General features: G+C 43.8%; 1 protein-coding gene across 1 annotated transcript; it reads left to right on the forward strand.

Annotated features, from left to right (window-relative positions):
• The first annotated feature begins 10888 nt into the window (after nucleotides 1-10888).
• LOC123444314 (ribose-phosphate pyrophosphokinase 3, chloroplastic-like) lies at nucleotides 10889-15065 on the forward strand. Its single transcript, XM_045120999.1, has 7 exons — nucleotides 10889-11486; nucleotides 12218-12533; nucleotides 12632-12727; nucleotides 12826-12894; nucleotides 12997-13125; nucleotides 13287-13386; nucleotides 14650-15065. The coding sequence occupies exons 1-7, from the start codon at nucleotides 11131-11133 to the stop codon at nucleotides 14781-14783; spliced, it is 1200 nt and encodes a 399-aa protein (XP_044976934.1). The 5' UTR covers nucleotides 10889-11130; the 3' UTR covers nucleotides 14784-15065.
• Nucleotides 15066-22830: the final 7765 nt, after the last annotated feature.

Consider the following 22830-nt stretch of genomic DNA (forward strand, 5'->3'; position numbering starts at 1 on the left):
TTGCTCTAAGAAAACTCTCTTTCTGGTTAAGTCTTTGTAACAATTTCTTCATTAAACTATCTAGGCTTGTGATTTCCTTAAGAATGTGCATGTCATGTGACACAATGCACGAGAGGAATCATTGTAGTCAAACAATCTTTATTTTCTCAGTGTGAGAACTTTGTGTGAGGGGTATAGCATAGACTCACTATAGCAAATGCCATTAACCTCAATGTTACAATTGATGTTCATGTGAATCTACCATAAAATTTGAGTTTGTTATAAATTTGTTGGTTCAAGAGCCACCCAAACTATTCGCTATTTTATATTTCTATAATTCATTTACGAATGTATTAGGCATTGGAATTAATAGATGTTGGATCTGATTATATTTCCTTTATGCTCTCTCAATGTTAGTTCACTAACCATTTTTATGCGAAGTGAACATATTCTACATATACAATAACTCACTCCTTGGTTATGTACTCTTGTTTGTATATTACAGCTCAACTGAACAACATTTTTATAAGCCAAAGTTGGTACATGGAGTAGTACATGATTCAAGGTTAAGAATGAAATACTATTTGTGACTTAATTTATTTTTCTATTAACACCAAGCATGCATGTGTGCTTTATTGGTCAGGTGACCCACTTAACCATGGACTCATATATTTTTTTGCAAGGCTCTGAACAATATAAATACTATTATTGGGTTAATACTCATTGGAAAGGTTCGCATCTCAATTTCTCAAGTAACATACTTTAGTTTTCTTTTTGGCGTTGTGCTAACATAAGAGATAATTTGCTTAATTACGGTGAGCTATGTTGTTGGATTTAGTTGAGCATTTTCACATCGATAATTTCTTAGTCTATTGTTGTCTGCCATTTAAGTTAGAGCTCTTGTTCATGCCATGTTTACATGTTGATTTCCATCGTATGCAGCCCGACTTTGATTAAGAGTTCACAAGCCTAAGTGTGAACATCATTGTCACTAGAGGATTTTTCTTTTAGTTCTTTTGGATGCACAGACAACATTGAGTAATTCCATCTCTGCATGCTTTTGGGCAGCTTACTCGTATGTTATTTACTTGGGCTTTAACATGTATTACCTTCGTCCCAAATTAGTTGTATTAGATTTGTCTAGATATGGATGTATCTAGACACGGGGAATATAATTTACGCAAATGTTGTTGTAAACCAGTTGTTGATTAAATCATTCTGGTCAGCACTGCACATGTTGTTATGTTGTCTAGGAAGGCAATGGGCCCAGGGTGCCTTTAGTGCTCCATGATGTACCTCCACTGTGTTGTAGACTTATAGTACTAAAAAATGTTTTGCTTCTTGATTCCGATTTTATGTTTGCTTCATTATCCACCATGGCACTTTTGGACCGTGCTATTTAAAAGATTACGCTACATTCAAGATCCAAGCACCAACTTGAAGCCAATTAGACCAAAGAAAAAACCATGTCCCAGCGTACTACACAATACTTCCCAAGAAAAATAAATAAAATTACTACCTCTTCTAGCCCGAAAAGAAGACATGCATCTCATCAATTGTGCTAACAAATGTATATGTTTACAGCTCAAACAAATGTATATGTTTATGCAAATTAATTTATTCATATATTGAAGAAATTCCTAACACTCCTTCATACAAATAGATGGGCGAAGCAACGCGCGCCATTAAAGATCTAGTATACAAGATGACACTTCATAAATTTCGAAATACTACATTATAGGCTATTTTTTTGTGTCCGTATGTGTGGGGAAAGTGAGTTAGGGTTGTTTTCGGACCCCTCCTCTAAAGGGTAATGAAATTCCCTCTGTTCCCCATATATACAACCTTTAGGGCTCCCTTTAAACTTGGGTCTTGTTTAGATTACAACTTCGCAATACTTGCATCTTCGTGTCCTTCATTTGTGTTCTATGACCAAACCAAGATATCACAAAACCCAACTTTCATCAATAAAGATTTCCTCTTATATTTGCAATATCCAAATTGCAATTTTAGTTTCTTTTGTTTTCCTTCGTTTGCATGCAGCTGACAGACCCTCGTGGTCAGGTTGATCGTGCTCCAGCGTGGTTAATAACCTCACGGAGGTTGTTTAGCGATTGCTAAGGCGCAATGTCTTCACATGGTCGTAGTCAGATCGTTGATATGTCTCCGTCGTATCAATATTTTTTTCTTGTTACATGTCAATGTTCTACAACTTTGATACACTTTTGGCAACATTTTATATTATTTTTGGGACTAACTTACTTATCTAGTGCCCAATGTGAGTTCCTGTTTTTTGTTTTGCGGAAATTCCATATCAAACAAAGTCCAAACGCGATAAAAAATTTACGGAGATTTTTTTCTAATATGTGAATTTTTGGAAGAAGAATCAAAGCCACACGATGCCCGAGGCGCCCACAAGGGAATAGGGTGCAGCCACGGGTGACTGTGCCCTCATGCCTTGTGGCCACCCCTTAAGTCGGTTGGAGCTCTACTTTGGTCGCAAGAATTATATTTTTGCGATAAAAATTCCCTAAAAATTTCTTCCCGACTGGAGTTACGGATCTCCGGATATTTAAGAAACGGTGAAGGGCCAGAAACAGGAGCGAAAACAGGAGAGAAACAGAGAGAGAGAGATCCTCCGGGAGCCATGGCGACCATGGACTAGAGGGGAAACTCTCCTCCCACCTAGGGAGTAATCCATTGAAGAAGAATAAGGAGGGGGCTCTCTCCCCCTCTTTCCCGATGGTGCTAGAGCGCCGCCGAGGCAACCATCGTGACGATGATCTACACCAACAACTTCGTCGCCATCACCACCAACTCTCTTACCCTCTATGCCGCGGTGTGAACCCTCTTCTCACCGCTGTAATCTCTACTTAAACATGGTTCTTAATGCTATATATTATTATCCAATGATGTGTGGCTATCCTATTATGTTTGAGTAGATTTCTTTTGTCCTATGGGTTAATTGTGGTATGATATTATTGATATGAGTTGTATGATGATATGGTGCTGTCCTAAGGTGCCCCCCGTTAGTCGCACATGTGAGGAAATCTCGCTGGAGGGTTTGCAATATGTTCATAATTCACTTATAGTGGGTGGCTAGTCTGACAAAAGTTTACACTCGAGTAAAGGGATTGTTTGCGTATGAGAGTAAAGAGGACTTGATGTTTAATGCTATGGTTGGGTTTTACATTAATGATCTTTAGTAGTTGCAGATGCTTGCTAGATTTCCAATCATAAGTGCATATGATCCAAGTACAGAAAGTGTGTTAGTGTATGCCTCTCCCTCATTGCATATGATAAGTATCTATCATGTTATATTCAATTGCCTATGGACAATCTTTCTCTCATGTTACACAAAAAGCTTTCTACTAAACAACTAACTAAATTAATATTTATTAAAATAGTACCTAACTTTTATTTGCACGTTCTTTATTATATTGCAAAACTATCTATTACACCTACGAAGTACTTCTAGTTTCCTTCCCGCAAAATAGTTTCATATTTGTTCTAGGTAAAGTAAGTGTTAGCGTGCGTAAAGTTGTATCGGTAGTCGGTAGAACTTGAGAGAATATTAATTCTACCTTTAGATCCTCGTTGGGTTCGACACTCTTACCTATCAAAAAAGGCTACAACTGATCCCCTACACTTGTGGGTTATCAATCTTCAGTGTCTACTCCACCATAAATGATAGTCACATCTCATCGAAAGACAGGTACAACTTCGCCTCTATCAGTGGGTCCTTGATATTTCTCCAACATATATAAAAAAATTTATTGTTCCATGTTGTTATATTATCATCCTAGGATTCTGCTTGGGTTAGAATTCACCCATTTATATTATTTTTGAGTACTAACCTATTAATCCAATGCCCATGGCCACTTGCTGTTTTCTGCGTGTTTTTTGTTTTTCAGGTTTTTAGTATCAACCATAGTCCAATTGCTACAAAACATTTTTATGATTTTTTTTCTGGACCAAAAGAAGACCTGGATGCTTCGGGAGGAGACCTCAAGCCACACTAGGGGGCACAAGCCAACAGGGCGCGTCCATGGGTGGTGGTCGCGCCCTGATGGCTTGTTGCTCCCTGGTGGCCCCTCTTGCTGCGTTCTCTGGCCTATAAATTCACATATATTACAAAAACTTAAAAATAGGAGTGAAACACTTTTTTACGCCACCGCAAGTCTCTGTTCCACGGCGTTCCCATCTGGAGCTCCGTTCCAACACCCTGTCGGAGCGGGGGATCGATCACAGAGGGCCTCTTCATCAACCTTTTTGCCCTCGTGATGATGTGTGAGTAGTTCACCACAGAGCTACGGGTCCGTAGTTAGTATCTAGATGGCTATCGCTATCTCTCTCTCTCTTGATCTTCAATACAATCATCATCGCATCTTCGCTTTGATCTATCTAATGTAATTATTTTGTATGGTGTGTTTGTTGGGATCCGATGAATTGTGGGTTTATGTTTAGATTATTCATGAAAAGTATTTGAGTCTTCTCTAAGTTTTATGATTCTTATTTGCATTATCATCATAGCTTCGTAATTCTCTTCGATCTATTGAATTTCTTAGGCCAAGTAGTTTGGTATTTCTTTACTGTGAGGGGTGCATTGTAGTGGGTTCACTGGCGAGTTTCTATATCCCAGTGATAGAAGGCGACAAGTTGCGCCTTTGTGTTGTTGCCACTAAGGATAAAACAATGGGTTTTATTAATATGGATTGAGTTTACTTTGTCTACATCATGTCATTGTTCTTCAATCATTACTCTGTTTTACTTAATACTCTAGATGCATGTTTGATAGGGGTCGATGGGTGGAGTAAAAGTAGTAGGTGCAGGCAAGAGTCAACCTATTTGCTTATGGATGTGATGTCTATATACACATGATCATTGTCGTGAAAAACGCATAACTATTTGTTGTTATATCAATTGCACAATAGTAATTTGTTTACTCACCATACGTTGCTTTCATGAGAGATGCCACAGGAGAACATTATGGCCCCCGAGTCTATTCAATTTCCTCACTGTTATTATTTGGCTTTTATTTTATTTTGCAAGTTACAATTATCTATACACCTCATTCGCTTGCAAATAACGAGATCAAGGGGATTGACAACCCTCTTGCCCGCATTGGGTGCAAGTTGTTTGTTCTTTTGTGTGGAGCCGCTGACGACGGTTGAGGATCTATATTCCTATTGGTTCCATAAACCTTGGTTTCTTAATCGAGGAGAATACTTACCCGCATTGTGCTGTGATTACCCATTCCTCTTCACGGAAAACCCAATGCAGATCACAAGTATCAGTCCCTGTGGGACCCACAAGGTATCTTGGCATGCCCTAGTGGGGTGGGCGCGCCCTCTTGCCTTGTGAGCAACAGATGCACCCCCTGTGATGTTTTCAACTACAATTTTTAAATTATTTCAGAAAAAATCATGTAAATTTTTGCGACATTTTGAGCACTTTTATTTTTTGAGTCGTTCCTTATTGCATGGATAATTCAGAAAAACAACCTCCCAAATTCCAATAGGTGTAGCAATGGATTTATCGGCCATTTGCAAAGATATTTCAACAGGTGTGAGCTTATTCAAATCAAGTCTTCTATATAAAGAGAAAGGCATAACACTAACACCGTCTCCTAGATCACATAAAGTAGTTTTAACATAACTTCGTTTAATGGAGCAAGGTATTGTGGGTGTACTAGGATCTCCTAACTTCTTAGGCACTCCACCATCAAAATAATAATTAGCAATCATGGTGGAAATCTCACTTTCCAGTATCTTTCTTTTATTTGTGATAATATCTTTCATATAGTTAGAATATGGAGCCATTTTCAAGATATTTGCCAAGCGATTGCGCAAAAATACATGTCTAAGCATTTCAGCAAAGCACTAAAAATTCTCCTTGCCCTTATTCTTGGAAGGCTTGCGAGGGAAGGACATTGGTTTCTCGACCCATTTCTCTCTTTCCCTACCATGTTTTCTAGGAGCAAAACCCCTCTTATCATAAAATTTATTTTTAGGATGTGGGTTATCAAGATCATCAACGGGTTCTATTTCCACATCATTATCAGGTTTTTGTCATTATGTGGTTGAGCATGTACGTGAACATAATTATTATCATTGTCACAAGGTGAATGTTCACTACCAGGTTGCGTCTCAGCATCATAAATGGAAACATCATAATGATTCTCAGTAGGTTTTTCTATAACAAGTTCACCAGAAGCATGCAAAGTCCTACCATTTTTATTTTTTCCTTTTCTTTTTAGATGGACTAGGTGGATCGTCATTAATTCTCTGAGAATATTATTCAATTCTTTTAGTGTGACCTTCATGATAGAGAGATTCCCGAGTCATTCTACCCCCTCTAGGCATTACTCTAACATCATGATCATTCAGCTTAACATTTATTTCAGTAAGCAAATCATTTTGTGACTTAGCAACTTGGTCTAGCTCAGTATGAACCATGGATGCATGTTTACCTAGACCTTTAACATCATTAGCAATTCTAAACATCAAATCACTCAAGCGGTCAATCATCATGGCATTTCGTTGTAGTTGATTTTTAACATGTATGTTGAAATGTTCTTGCTTTACCATGCATTGACTAGGTGTCTTAGTATAAGGTATATTACTTTCATAAAATCTACACAGTGAATTTACGTGTACTACTTGTGTAGGAATACCAAGTCCATGTACTTCTTCAATAGGTGGTAAATTCTTGACATCTTCAGATTTAATACCTTTTTCTTTCATAGATCTCTTAGCTTCTTGCATATCTTCTGGACTAAGGAATAGAATACACTTGTTATTTTTAATAGGTTCCGGCCGTGTTTCAAGGAGTGTCCAATCATTTATCATTTTCAATATATTATTCAATAATTATTCAGCTTGTCCAATAGTTCGTTCCCTGAAAACACAACTAGCACAACTATTTAGGTAGTCCCTAGAAGCATCGGTTAGTCCATTATAAAAATATAAAGTATTTCATTTTTCTTAAGAGGATGACCACGCAAAGCTTTAAGTAGCCGGAGAAGCCTCCCCCAAGCTTGAGAGAGATTCTCTTCTTTAATTTGCACAAAGTTAAATATTTTGTGTAAAGCAACTTGTTTCTTATGAGCAGGAAAATATTTTTCAAAGAAGTAATGTATCATATCCTCGGGACTACGCACACAACCACGAGCAAGAGTGTGAAACCATTTCTTAGCATCATCCTTTAGTGTGAATGGAAAAAAGTTTAAATATGTAAATGTAGTGGACCTTTTCCTCATGAGCAAACAAGGTGGCAATATCATGCAATTTGGTAAGGTATGCCACAACAATTTTGGTTTCATAACCATGAACACGATTAGATTCTACTAAGGTAATTAACTCATGATCAACATAGAATTCATAATCCTTATGAGTAACACATATAGGAGAAGTAGCAAACTTATGATCATGTTTCATTTTCTCCATCATAGATTTTTTTTCCAGTTTATATAGTAATTTTCTTAAATAATCTCTACCATAACGGTAATTCATCTAGGAGGGTATGATCTTGGTTCTAGTATCTTTCAGATTCTTCATAGCGGTAATTGGATATCCTCAAGTGAACACAATAAATAGAGTTATGCTCCCGGGCTAGGGCGCCAGAAAATAGTCTTGATAACCCACAAGTATAGGAGATCGCAACAGTCTTCGCGGGTAGTATTACACCCTGATTTATTGATTCGACACAAGGGAAGTCAAAGAATATTTATTGGTCTTGGCAGTTGAGTTTTAAATTCAACCACATCTGGAATTTCTTTCTGCAGCAAAAGTTTAATAGCACAACAAAATAGTAGTAGTAACAGTAAGAGTAAAATTAGTGGTTTTGTAATGATGTAACAATAGCAGCAGCAATAGTAACTTAGCAATGGTCAATATATGAAAAGCGTAGGCATTGGATCATTGATGGATAAGTATATTGGATAACATTCATCATGTAATAGTTACATACTAGAGCGACACAAAACTAGCTCCAATTCATTAATGTAATATAGGCATGTATTTGGTATATAGTCATACATGCTTATAGTAAGAACTTGCATGACATCTTTTGTCCTACCCTCTCGTGACAGCGGGGTCCATAAGGAAACTAAGAGATATTAAGGCCTCCTTTTAATAAAGAATAAGAACAAAGCATTAACACGTGAATACATGAACTCCTCAAACTACGGTAATCGTCGAAAATAACCTCAATTATTGTCACCTTGGGGTATGCGGATCATGACATGTAATAGATGCATATAATTTAAAAGATAGGATCCAAAACACTCTCCTATTCATGAGAACATAATAGGTTCAGATCTGAAATCATGCTTGGACCCTAGTAACAAGCATTAAGCATAGCAACATCAATCTCAAAACATATTGGATACAAGGGACCAAGCCATATCAAAATAACTCGATTACATGATAAATCTTATCCAATCCCATCATTGTCTAGGAAGCCTACAAGAAATTACTCACTCCCGGTGGTGAGCATCATTGAATTGTTGATGGAGAATGGTTGGTGATGACGATGATGACGAATCCCCCTCTTCAGAGCTCCAGACGAATTCTAGATCAGCCCTCCTGAGAAAGAATAAGAGGTGACGACGGCTTCGTCTCGTAAAATGCGATAAAACTTTTCTTTTTATTTTTTCTCGGGGAATAGGAATACATAGGCTTGGAATTAGGGTCAGCAGAGCCACATGGGCCCCATAAGACAAGAGGGCGCACCTTGGCGACAAATGGTGCCCCCCTCCGGTGGATCTTTGTTTCAGTATTTTTTATATATTCCATAAAAGATCTTCAGAAAGTTTCATCCAATTCTGAGAACTTTTATTTCAGCACAAAAACGACACCTTGGTAATTCTACTGAAAACAACGTTATTTTTTATATATTTCATAAAAAATCTCCAGAAAGTTTCATCCAATTGTGAGAACTTTTATTTCTGCACAAAAACGACACCATGGTAGTTCTGATGAAAACAACGTGAATCGGGATTAGTTTCATTTAAATCATGCAAACTAGAGTCCAAAATAGGAGCAAAAGTGTTTGAAAAAGCAGATACATTGAAGACGTATCAGAGACAGTGGCTCGTCCATGTTCGCATCCGCTCCCTGCGACGCCAACGCTTGCCTCTCTCGCTGCCTCCATCGTCGGTCACTCCGGGCAACGTTCTCCGGCTTGCAGGACGAAGCTGATGGACAGGCACACACAACCTCTATCGTGGTTGTTAGGGATGGGCTGGACGACATCTAGGATGGTGGATGGGGATCGACGACAAGGATGGAGAGCAAGGTTGATGGACGATGAGGACTCAGACGCGGAAAAGATTAAAGGAAAAAAGAAAAGAAAAAGAAGGAGAAGAGTTTAATATATTTGATGCAATTTAAGATGAAGTAGATATGTCGGGTCCGATATGACAAATGCATTCAGATATGTCGAGGCCTCTTATATTTACTAGCAAAAGGGTCCGTGCGTTGCAACGGGAGAAAAAAAAATACCACACGCTTTTAGTATTTTTATAATCATTTTGATTTATTAAAATAATAAGCTAACTAACTAATGTAGTCAGTCCTATCCTATTTTGTTGAGAAATCAACCCGTCCATTGTTAATTCCACCATGATGAGAAATTGAGCGGGACAAGCAAAGCAAAACAAAGAGGCTACGTGAATTGATCAATGGACTGTTATCTTATGTCATTCATGGGGTAGAGAATGTGGGATCAGATGACAAACTGAAGGTGGTGTTCCATTCTCTGTCTCTACAACAATACAATCTTACATTCAATACATTCATTCATCAGCAAACAAATCCCCACAAAACAAATATTCTTGTCGGTTCTTGGCACAGGGTTGGAGGCATGGGGAGGGGATCTCACCAGATGATGAGTTCCTGCCGGAGGAGGGGATACGATGAGGGGAGCAAGGGTTAGGCGCCTCTATCTGGCCATAAGGAGTCGCTGTTGCCGCGCCATAACCTCGGAGTTCTCCATGTGAGCCATGGAGGCTCGCCTCCACCTGCAAGTACTTCGCTCCGCCGCGGCGCCGTCGTTATGCATCGAGCAGACGCATCATCCCCAATCAATGTAGCTGTCGCGTTGATTTGATCCAGAAGCTGTGCTCGAGCGCCGAAACGGGGGCAGCAAGCGGGCAGAGGTACGACCGAGGAGGCGGGTGGGTTGAGATCGACAACAGTGGTGGTTGAGGTCGGCCGCGGCGGCGAGTGGTGTGGCAGCAGCCTGGGCACAGGCCAAGGTGGACCAGGGTCGACGTGATGCGCTCGAGCGCCGCAACGGGGGCAGTGAGCGGGGAGAGATACGGTCGCAGAGACGGGTGGGTTGAGATCGGCAACGGTGGCGGTTGTGGTCGGCCGCGACGGCGAGTGGTGTGGCGGCGGCCTGGGCACAGGCCAGGGTGGCCCAGTGTCGACGGGAGGAGGCGATGCGTACGGATATAATTTTTGCAGCGAATCGTTTTTTTCCTTTTACGTTGTAGATAAATGATGGAACGCAGGTTGAATAATAAAAATTACAGATTTTTTTTATAAAAATACCGCGGTGGGTTTCCGACGAAAGCAATAGCCTCTTTATTATTATCTTTATCTTTATCTTTATTATTATTAGAGACTAGAGATTAGAGATTCATATTTTACGTGGATACAAGGGGTGTCAGCCGTCGAGTGTCTCGGGCCGATTTAAGGCTCGTATGGGTCGCTGTTTTTCACCGGTCACTAACCGACCGCGGCGTTTTAAACGGATTTGAGACGTCCGGCCCTAACAAGAAATTTGATCGCCAAGCTCGATTTAAACGGACAAGAAGCAAAGATGACACGGATCTAAACAAGTCAGGACAAGGAAACGTCGTTTCGGATCCTTATCGGCTGACCATGACCACACCCACCGGCACTCCGGCAGGCATACGCCATCGTCCCCAGTCGTGAGCCCGCCCTGGACTGCACCTACCCACCGTCTGCCGCCGGTGCGCCCACGCCGCTCTGCCCAACCCCGCGACATTTCTCGCTCACGGTAAACCAACAGCCGTCGTAGTACATAAAGCACCGGGCGCACCTCCCCAGCTTCTCACCTGCCACATCAGAACCAGTCTCGTCCCCTCCCGGCGCGCGTGACAGGCGAAGCAGACCGAAGATGGCAACGGCCGCCTCCGCCTCCGCCTCCCCCGCCGCCCTCCGCGCCAAAACCCCAGCCCCGACCGCGCACCCAGGCCCGAAACCCAGCCTCGCATTCCCGTGGCCTTCCCCCGGGGCTTCCGCCTCCGCCTCCGGCAGGCTCCACGCCAGCCTCCACCTCGGCGGGGTCCGCAGCAACGGCACCGGCCTCCACGTGCTGCACCCCGACGTCACGCCGCTGGCCGTGCCGAAGATGGCCGGCGGCGCGGGGGCGCAGAAGAGCATCCTGCTCTACCACTGCGAGGAGATGGGGGATCTCGCCCGCCAGGTGGCCGCCCGGAACGACGACATCGAGCTCTGCACCATCTCCTGGAGGTCCCGATCGAGCCTCCTCTTCACTCCTACTAGTATTGATTGAGTTGCTTTGTTTTTCTACTTGTTTGTTATTAAGGTGTTTGAATTTTTTATTTGGTGCGTCCGGGATATTGGATTCTCTGGGTACACAATTTGAGCCCCAAGCTTTCAATCTGTCGGAGGGGAGTGTCTCGGTTGCTGCGGTTCAGTGCAGATAGGTGGATGTGCTAACGTTGGCGTGGGCTCGTTTAAACTTGCAGAGTGCATCAGGATGACATTTCTTCCCTAAATTGATGAAAAAATTATGTTAGGGGAAAATGTCCAAAGTGGGCGGAAACATTCTGAAGACGTCCCAATTGATAATTGATGGAGGGGATCTAACCCGACTTTTGTTCAGTAGGCACTTGGGACAACAGAAGCATGTTGCCGACTTACCATCTAGTAGCAACTGATACTAAAACTGATTTAGTAGCATATACTGCATGATTGCTCATGGGCATCATCAAGTACCATTTACCAACTGATACTAAAACTGATTTAGTAGCATATAAGTACATGGTTGCTCATGGGCATCATCAAGGGACGTAGAATTGAAAATGCAAATCATCGCAATGTTCTGATCATCGTAATTTAGGAGTAGGTAGGAACATGGACTTACGGAATACTTTTAAATTTGCCTCTGCAGCAACTTATTTAATGCTAGTAAAACTACACCAAACTTCTCTCACGTTAACTTCTGCTCAATTTTTCAGGAAGTTTCCCGATGGATTCCCAGATTTGTTCATACCAAATGCCCAGAACATTCGTGGGAGACATGTTGCTTTCTTAGCATCATTTAGCTCGCCTGGTGTCATTTTTGAGCAAATATCGATAATATATAATCTGCCAAAGCTGTTCATTGCTTCATTTACTTTGATACTGCCATTTTTCCCAACTGGGACTTCCGAGCGTATGGAAGACGAAGGAGATGTTGCAACTGCCTTTACACTTGCTAGAAGCTTGTCACACATACCAATTTCCAGAGGTGGACCTACCAGTTTAGTGATTTTTGATATTCATGCTTTGCAGGTAAGTGCAATTCGTCCATATCAACCAGTTGACTTCTTCACCTGCTCCCTTAATAAAAAAAATTAATGTGTGTAAACTTGTGTGCAACAATTCATCAGGAAAGATTCTACTTTGGAGACTCAATCTTACCATGTTTTGAGAGCGGCATCCCCTTGTTGAAAAGTAGGTTACAGGAGCTACCTGATTCTGATAATGTAAGTATTCTCAAGTCACAAGTAAATGAAGAAAAACAAGTTTTCATTGACAGTGTTATATGGTATCATTCTGATACACTCCTTAATATGTCTTTCAGATAGCCATAGCTTTTCCAGATGATGGCGCATGGAAGCGCTTCTATAAGCAACTTCAACATTTTCCTATGGTAAATATGCTCTGTCCAATTACCTCTAAACACCAACAGGAATTGTCATTCTTATCTATTAATTGTATAATGGCTTGTTTCCGCAAAAATGTCTTGAAATAGATTATATGCAACAAAGTTAGAGAAGGTGATCAAAGAATTGTGCGTATAAAAGAGGGAGATGCTAGAGGCCGTCATGTTGTTATAGTGGATGACTTGGTGCAGTCTGGTGGTACTTTGATTGAATGCCAGGTAATGAAATTCGTTTATGGCTTAAAAATCTCCTTCTATTGTGGTGATTAATTGTAGTTTCAACTCATGTGTCCTTGTGGTTAATAAATTTATTTCTCAATTATGTATTTTTTACCATAATTCATCAAGAGTGTAAATTAATACTCATGTTTTCTGTGCAGAAAGTGCTGGCTGCTCATGGAGCAGCAAAAGTTAGTGCATACGTGACGCACGGCATTTTCCCCAACAAATCATGGGAGAAATTTAAGCCTGATAATGGAGGTATGTACCCGTCATTAGCTTCATAATATTAGCATGCTAAAGTGTCTCCCTTAGTATTTTTATTACTTCCTCCGTTCTTTTTTATAAAACGTTTTGGACAGCTGACATTGAACTGTTTTGGGCGCTGTCTGAATTGTTTAAATATCTTATAAAAGTGAACAGAGGGAGTTTTTTTTTTCTTTATTGCTCCTGGATCAGAGATTCAGAGGCAATTAATATGATTATGAGCAAATTAGTTTCTTTCTCAGCTGTCACCCCTTTTAATAGCATGTTACCGAATTAGAACACCTGGTCAAATTGGTTGGCAAACCTGTGTTTCCTTTTTTTTCTTAGCTTTGTCACTGTTAAACATTTATTCTTTCACCTACCATACATGTTTGACTGAGCAACTGAATTCTTGACTTCTCTGAGTTAGCATATGAAATGTCCTTCGCCCTAGAGGGAAAATCATATTTCTCTTCTTTTTGCCAAGTCAGCTTCTAGCTGCAAACTTGTCCAACTCTTGGCTTGCATGAGGTGAAATACTAAAAATACCAAAGAAAGAAGGCTTCCAGTTCGTACCGTGACACATAAGTCTTACGATTTTCCTTGCATCCTTCGGAGTACTTTCTTGTTGATGCAGTGGAGCTGCATCATGTTTCAACTCCAATGTTATGCATATCTTGTCCTAACACCTTGAGACACCAATTTGAGTGAAGCAATTTGGAGAACCCCTCTTTTGATTTTCGCGCAAACAGCCGTCCTATAAGGTTTCAGCTCCAAGCCAATGATATATTCTTTGCATCCTAATTCACCATTGAGGCAGTTAGAATGCATCGTGCCCCGTAACCTTTCCTTATGCAAGTAAAATCTTTTGTTCAAACACTTTGTGGGAAGCACTGCCCAACAAAAGCTTTGCGGCTCGATGCATTGGTAGAAGACAAAGTTATTTACAAGCCTGAGAAGAGACCAACAGCCCAGAGTACATTGCTGCATTTGTCCTGGCAAGCGGGCCAGACGTAGAACTTAATCCGCGGAGGGCCCCATGGTCGTTAGCTTCCAATATCTAGATACAATCGACCCCTGGAAGACGGCCTTGTGACAGGACTTAAAAATACTGAGCGTGCCACATAGTTACATCTGTATACATGACTACGGTGGAAGCACCTTTCGCAAATGAAATTTCAAGAGCTTTTGCTAGTTCAGCACTTTCATGTTAAAATAATCTGCTCTGCGTTTTCTTGATTATTATGCTTACCAACTTGTTCATTGTAAACATTTCAGAGGGTCCGGAGCATGCCCTGAGCCACTTTTGGATTACCGACTCGTGCCCTCTCACAGTCGAGGCAGTCAAGGACAGGCGGCCATTTGAAATTCTCAGCCTGGCTGATTCCATCGCTTCCGCTCTTCAGATTTAGCAAGCTGATTTGGTCTGCTCGCTCCTCTGGGATATTGTTTAATTCATTTTTCTAGCACATTCTCCTCCCACCTTTCTTTTCGAGTAGTTTCTCTCGGCTGGGATATTGTTTAGTTCATCTTCTGATCTTTATTATTCCTGAGAAACCTCACATCACATCCTACATCTTCACCTCGGGGAAGTGTTCGATGGAGTAGGGTATAGTGTATGCCTAATAACTTGGCAGGACAGGCCAAGCGAGTCATACGTCTGCTATATAAATAAAAAAGATCGAGTAATTTTATCTGACTTGTATTCTTGCATACTTACTTTTCTTCCGACTTATGTCATGTCTGCGGTGGCTGATTCCGTTGGTAAGAAGGATTTCGGAAGTGCTTGCTAGCGCTGTTGCCATGCTGCCGCTACATGTGGGCTGTTGGCTCATCGGCTCTACGCGATGACATACTGTGGTGTCATGGCTTGGTGGGATTTGGATATAAAACTGTCCGACAAAGGATAACTGAACTTAAATCTTGGGAGGCAAAAGGGAACTTTATCAGGACCTCCGCTCCCGCGGGCGACTGGCCGCGGCCTACCTCCCCCTTCCTCCAGCCCTGCTCTCTCCCTCCCCTCTTCGCCGCCGTCTCTAGCACCCGCGGCTGGCCTGGCCCCGGGTTCGCTAGTGGCGGCGGCACCCGGCCCTTTCCCTCCCGGTGGCTCTTCAACGCGGGGCGGAGCTGCATCAGGGCGTGCTCCTAGGCGGCGGGGCTCCCCGGCGCGGCGTGGGCGGACGGTTGGGCGTCGTTGGCGGCGACCTCCCGCCCTAGATCTGGGCCTGGGCGGGCCAACGGTGGAGCGGGTTTGCGGCGGAGCTTCCGGGAGACGGGGGAGCAACGACAAACGGTTGGGTGCTGGCGGTGCCGTTCCCAGCCCGCTGCAGCACGACCGGCAGGGCTTAGCGGACTCGTTTCGGGCCCGGCTAGGCCATGGGTGGCCTGGTATGCCCTGCTGCCGTGTCCGGTCTGTGACCGTGGCGGTGCCGGAGGCGTGGGCCTCCCGCACGTCCGCGGTGGAGGTGGATGTCCTCCCACTCGGTTTAGGTGTTGCTGCTTCATCATTTGGCGCAGCTCTCCGGTCTCTTTGGCCTTGTGTTGGTGTTCGCAGTGAGACTGCGTGAATGGTGGCGCAACCGTGCTGGCGCGTGGGGTCTGGCGGTGGTTTGGTTGGTCGGCTCCGGTTGGACGGTGGGGTGTGGAGTGCGGGAGAAATCCTTGCCGGTTCGTCCGGCCCCGATGCGGTGACACCGGCGGGTGCCACCATTCCTTTCTGAAGGGTGTCGGTGGTAGCCATCCCCTACCTCCTTCCACATGCTGGGAAAAACCCTAGGACTCGTCCGGGCGGCGGCGGCGTCGACGTCGCATCTCTTCTTGGAGGTGTTACTTGGCACGCGGTGGGTCGGAGCCTCAGACTGTGGGGGTTTGTCTTCGGAAGGCGCAGCGGTGGCGGATCATCCGCTCTTTGTGGAGCTAACGGTGTTGGCATTTGTCTTTTTTTTGTTTTTTGGGCTTGATGTGATGTTCGCCCAACAATGATCTTTGTACGGTGTTGGTTGCTTTGTACAAAAAAAGCGGGGAAAAACCCTTTTTCAGTAACTGAACTTAAATCACTTCCTTCCTGTTCATGGGAAAGATCTGAGCCGTTGTGATGGATGAACCTTGAATGTCCGGTCATCATAACCGAAATTGTTTTTCACTATATGCCTTCTCCCCTGTTTCAGTGGCTTTCGACGTTGGCGAATGACCTTGTTGAATAAATCCAGCTGCAGCTCAGTTCGGTGCCATGGCAGCTCTTTTCCACTGTTTCATTTATGTTTTCTGGTGGCTACTTTCTACTCCCTCCGTTCCAAAATATAAGACATTTTAGAGATTTCACTAGAAGACTACATACGGAGCAAAATGAGTGAATCTATACTTTAAATTATGTCTATGTACATCCGTATATAGTTCATAGTATAATCTCTAAAAGGTCTTATATTTAGGAACGGAGGGAGTAGCTTGTAGGATCTCCTGTTTGAGCGATTCTTGGGGCGCGCATGATTCGTTTTTTTTAGGGCGTAAAAGCAAGCTTTATTACTCAAAAACCACATTAAGTGGGATACAGAAAGGATTATGAGGGTGGAGCAATCAAACATGTCGCCCCTGATCCAGAGAGTATGAGAATTTAACTAGTCTATCAGCATCTATATTTGCATCTCTACCTTTAAAAGGTAATTTTACAATTAAAAGAAGGAACTCGAGCATTAATCTCTATTATGATCGCATCATACCGACCATTAGCTCCAGTGTGGATATCTTGAACAACCTGCTTCGCGTCTCAAGCAATAATGATGCCATACAAGTGAAGGTCCTCTGCCAGTGTCAGACCTTCCCTGATGGCCATTGCCTCCATAGCCGCGATATCCGTTATACCATGTATAACTAGAGCAGAACTTCCCATGTACCTGCCCTGTGCATCCCTGCACACCGCTGCACAAGCTCCTCCCGCATGGGACCTTGCCATTGGCACATCTGTATGGATTTTTGCTGCCCCTGGCGGTGGTGCCTTTGGTTTTAATCTCGCACGCTGCTGCTTGTCTGCCTTAGCCTCAGGTTTAATCATGTCAAGCTCCTGCAGGAACCTAGTAATGAACTGATATGTGGCTACTGGGCTCTGGTACACTTGCTCGTGAATTGCTTGCCTCCTCGACCACCAAATAGCCGAGAGCGTGACCGATAGTTTAATGAAAGACGCATGGGATAACGAATCCTTCATGAAAAAAGCCATTGTCTAGCACTGGGCTCAGATGTTTCGCACAAGTGTTCCGCGAGTTCACCATCAACCATAGCCCAAACGCATCTAGCAGTTGTGCATTCAAGCAAGGGGTGTCGCCAAGAGTCAACCGCTCCACACAGCCCACAAGAAGAAGTGGTAGTCATGTTGCGATGTGCCCTGACATCTTCGGTTGGTAGAGATTGCTTTGCAAGGCACCACAAAAACATCTTGACCTTCCCTGGTACTTGAGTCTGCCAAAGTTGTTTCCAAGACAACTTGTTGCGGTCAATGTTGGATGATCCAGCGTCTCCTTCCAACCAGGCTTCGTGTCTCCTCTTGGTCTCGATAGTCATCCTGTAACAAGATTTGACAGTGAAGATACCGCTTCTTTCATAGTGTCAGGCCCATCCATCAGAGACAATCATTGTACATAAAGGAATTGAGCGGATGGCCGGCACATCAATGGATAGAAAAACTGCAGACGGTTTGTTCACATCCCAAGAGGCTGTTGTGTGATCAATCAGTTCAGAAACCAGCTCCGGGGGGTCTTGTGAAATACAACCATAGGGCCGAAGCATCTCATTGCGCGGGATCCAGTTATCCCCCCAGATCTTCGTCATGGTTCTGTCACCTATACGCCTGATGATTCCTTGTTTCAGCACATCTCTTCCATCTATTATCGACCTCCACACCTGGCTCGGGTAGTTTCCCAGATGCGCGTCTAGGATTGTACCATCAGGAAAATACACTGCTTTAAGAATTCAGGCACTCAAAGAATCCGACGTGTGCAACAATCGCCATGCCTGTTTAGCCAGGAGTGACAGATTAAACAGTTCAAAGTCTTCCCTCCCATCATTTTTGGCTGTGTCATAGCTTCCCAGGACACCGAAACCGCCTCGGTAACAGCCTTGACCAGCACTTCCTTTCCTGCTCATGACATTGTATGCTCTATCCACCCTTGTACCTTGCTCCATAGATAGTCCTTGAGGTATTTGAAGGCTCCATTCTTGGATGATCCCGCACTAGATGGCATCCCCAGATATTTCTCATTGAGAGTCTCGTTGGGAACCTGTAAAACACCTTTGATCTCTTCTCTGATATTGTTTGGACACCCCTTGCTAAAGAAGATGGAGGATTTACCATAGTTAATTCTCTGTCCCGAGGCCTGGCAATATGTATTCAACATCCGATTCACCTCTCTAGCCCCATCACCACTCGCCTTAAAAAATAGCAGGATGTCATCAGCAAATAGTAAGTGGTTAACAAGTGGAGCTAGAGGTGCCACCTTTATTCCACTCAAATTGGACGACTCGTCATAAGATTTTAAGAGGCACGAAAGGCACTCTGCTGCAATTAGGAATAGGTATGGGGAGATGGGGTCTCCCTGCCGAATTCCTCGTGAAGGACTAAATTCATCAAGTTTCTTGCCATTAAAAAGAACTGAGAATTTTACTGTCCTGACCATTCCCATCACGATATTTACCCATCTTTCCATAAAGCCCAGCTTTAACATGATAGCTTGCAAATAGTCCCACTCGACCCTACGTAAGCTTTCATCATATCCAATTTTAGCGCACAATGGCGATTCTTCTGTTCCTTGTTTTTTTTCCATAAAATGGAGACATTCATAAGTTGCTATTATGTTGTCTGTAATAAATCTGTCGGGGACAAAAGGAGATTGTTCTTCAGAAATAATCTCTGGCAGGATCACCTTCAGCCTATTGGAAATTGCTTTGGAGGCAATCTTATACAGCACATTACATAAGAGATTGGCCTAAACTGAGTGAGCATCATGGGTTTTTTTACCTTAGGAATTAGAACCAACACTGTTTCATTTATGCACTCTGCTGACTCGGTTCCGTCTATTATACGCAAGACAGCCCGAGTAACATCAGTTCCACAAACCTCCCAATGTCGTTGAAAGAAGTGTGCTGGAAAACCGTCACGCCCTGGCGCCTTAGTAGGGAACATCTGAAAAAGAGCTTGTTTTACTTCTTCCTGGTTGTATTCCGCAATAAGTTTTCCATTCATAGCCGCTGTGACGTTACAAGGAGTGTGATCTAGTACTTGTTGCATGTCTTGAACACCCTCAGATGTATAGAGTTCCTTATAGAAGTTTGAAGTCATCTCCTCCATGATAGACCTGTCCTCTGTTAGCGCTCCACTAGGCAGTTGGAGAGCCTTGATATTGTTCTTTTTGCGGCGCATGCTCGCCCTAAGATGGAAGAAATGTGTGTTTTTGTCTCCATGAGCAAGCCACTCAATTCTAGATCTCCGCCTCCATAAAATCTCTTCTCTGTTAAAAAGTTCCACCAATCTGTCACATATTTTTACTTCAGCATGGGTTGGTCCTGTCCGACCTGGGGACGCGCGTAGGTCTGTTAATTCCTTCTGCAAACTCCTGATCTCACGTGTGACATTGCCAAAAATATCCGTGTCCCAAGCACCCCGATCCTCCGATAGTGGTTGCAATTTCCCCTTGACTTCCAGAACTGATGGGTCTTGACCGTTGATCCAACTCCCTCCAATAACCTTGCCCAGATCTTCGTGGGTCTCCCACATTAATTCATATTTGAAAGATCGGTGTCCTCTATTGTTGGGCGGTTCATTATTCAGTTTTAAAAGCAATGGACAATGGTCAGATGTTGCTGTTGTGTGATGTTCCAGCTGGGCTGATGGGAACGCCAAACACCAGTCAGCAGATGCCAAACATCGATCTAGCCTGACTCTAGTGAAAGTCCTGCCAATTACCTTTTTCTCAAAGGTCCACGGGACACCCTTATAGCCTATGTCAGTAAGACCAAAAGTGTCAATAGCTTCACCGAATCCATCCATCTGTGCCCGGCTTCGATTACATACCCCGACATGTTCATGGGCGTGCAGTACTTCATTGAAATCACCTATAGCTATCCATGGCAGAGAGCTTGCGTTTGTTATACCTTTGAGTGTATCCCATGTGTTGTATCTCTCCTGGACATGTGCTTCTCCGTAAACAAAGGTGACTCTGGAAGATGATCCACCCAAGTCATCAACTTCAACATCAACATCAACGTGGTAACGAGAATAACTACTAACTAACAAATTTATAGAATCATTCCAGAAAATACAAAGACCACCGCTTCTACCAGTACTGCTAACTGAGAAACTTCTATTAAAACCTAACGAGATGGCGTAGCTTTCGACCCTAGACCCCTCAATTTGGGTCTCAAGAATACACAATATCGTGGGGGCAAAATGCTTCGTGAGGTCACGAAGCTCCCGAATTGTCACAGGGTTGCCCGCCCCACGACAATTCCAACACATGAGACTCATTATGCCCGATGGTCCTCCACGAGGGAGGCCACCGATCTTGCATCAGACGGTTTGGTCGCTAACGATGTCTTCCTTCTTCCATCCTTCTCATTACTGCCGGTTTTAGGACACTTGGATTCCTGCTTTGACAGCGGAGTAGGGGGCATCGCAGTCGAAGGGAGAGCCAACAGAGTGTTGGACGATCCCCTTAACTCCACTCCATGTGAAGCAGCTCTCTTTTGGTTATCCTCTGCCTCCAGCATTCTTTGGTCTAGATCGCCCGCATCCACCTGCTCATATTCTTCCATGCCATCCTCGGCCCCTCCTAACCGGGCCATCACCTCTTCCTCGCCCACGCCCACGTCCTGAACGGCCGCGGCCTCTTCCTTCACCTGGACCTCTTCCCGACCCTCTAAACCATGTCGACCGCATGATTCGTTTGTGGGATGGCACGAGCCTGTAGAAATCGTGGGCCGTGCATGATGTGTATAATCCGAATAAAAGGAGAAGCAATGGAACATAGAAGTTGCTAACTTACGCGGCCCAAACCCTACGATGAGTTGATTTCAGGCCAATAATTGGCATCAAAGCCACGTTTGACAGGCATGTCATGTGGCGGACGTACGCGGCGCAAACCTTCGATGAATTGATTTCAGGCCAATAATTGGCATCAAAGCCATGTTTTGCTAGGCATGTCGTGTGGCGGAGGACCGACGTAACGATGGCAATGGCGGTGGTGGCAGTTATATTGTAGTGAGAGACAGTGGCGAATCTTAAAAGAGAATGTAGTGAGGGCTTAAAGTTAACGGTGTGTAGAAAAAGTCAAAAAATACCAATTCTTTAGTGCAAATAAGGTGAAAATTTTGACAGGAATACTAGTAATTTTTCGTATTCAAGTTTTGGAGGGGGACTCGAGCCTGTTAAAGCCCCTCTGTTAGATTCGCCACTTGTGAGAGAGGTGGTGCGTGATTCCGTCGACACCGACACCAACCTCTCCTTCTCAATGCTCACTCGCATCAAGTACGATAACTTTTGGTCCTTCCAAACTGCTTTTTTGACGACTTTATGTAGATGAGCTTCAAGAAATGGTTTCTTCATTCGGGCTCGTTTTGGTCCTTCGAGGCAGGTTTTCCGGCACTCCCCCCTTCTTGTTACAATCTTGCAAAATAAAATAAAAATGGGATAAGAATGGTGATATAATATGTAAAACATGGTTATAATTTTTATGATAAGAAATGATGATATAAAATGGACGTATCATAGGTCACGTGGTCCCCACATGCCCATTGTGGCTGTAACTTTTTGCGTCTGTCATTCGGTTAGTTATGATACTTTGATTGTCTGGAGTGTTAAAAGGACCATGAAAGCACAAATATAAAACATGCGGTTTCACCCCTTATGGCGATACCTAGTAGGTTAGAGCAACTCTATGAGGTGACCCATTTCGTTCGCAGCTGCTCGTTTGGGTCCACGTGGACAAAAGTGATGGCCCAACAAGCGGACCCATTGCCAAAACGTGTCCGCTTCGCGTTCGTGCTAACCCATTTCTTGCCCAAATTTGGGGTTGAAATGCGTCGGCGCGGACGCGAAGTGGACGCACGCGCCCTTTCGGTGTCTGTCCCATTCACACCCGCCGGTCGTCCAACTACCCGCGATCAACTTTATTAATGATGCTCGCCCTCCATGGGCCCACACATCAGCGACCGCGGTCGGCCTTTTCTAATCCGAGCATGCGGTGGGGTTCCGCCTCATCTCCTTCCAGACCCCCGCCCCCATCTCGCCACCCCTCTGCTCCCTCGTCGGCGACCAAACCCTAGCCAGCACCCATGGTCGGCTTCTCTGCCCAAAACAAGAGCAAGTCCCCCGCCATTCATCCCCGCGTGCTCCCCCCGCCAGCGGGAAGGCGTCCCGGTGCACCAAGCAAAGTGGCACTGGGAGCACCGCATCCCGTTGCCGTACCCAGATGT

Source organism: Hordeum vulgare, chromosome 3H (genome assembly GCF_904849725.1).
Source record: "Hordeum vulgare subsp. vulgare chromosome 3H, MorexV3_pseudomolecules_assembly, whole genome shotgun sequence".
Lineage (NCBI taxonomy): Eukaryota > Viridiplantae > Streptophyta > Magnoliopsida > Poales > Poaceae > Hordeum > Hordeum vulgare.

Excerpts from the sequence above, each read along its gene's own strand:
- LOC123444314 (XM_045120999.1), top strand. The coding sequence starts at position 11,131 with ATGGCAACGGCCGCCTCCGCCTCCGCCTCCCCCGCCGCCCTCCGCGCC. Across the intron at positions 11,487-12,217 it reads CTCTGCACCATCTCCTGGAG|GAAGTTTCCCGATGGATTCC; the intron begins GTCCCGATCGAG and ends TCAATTTTTCAG. Across the intron at positions 12,895-12,996 it reads AACTTCAACATTTTCCTATG|ATTATATGCAACAAAGTTAG; the intron begins GTAAATATGCTC and ends GTCTTGAAATAG.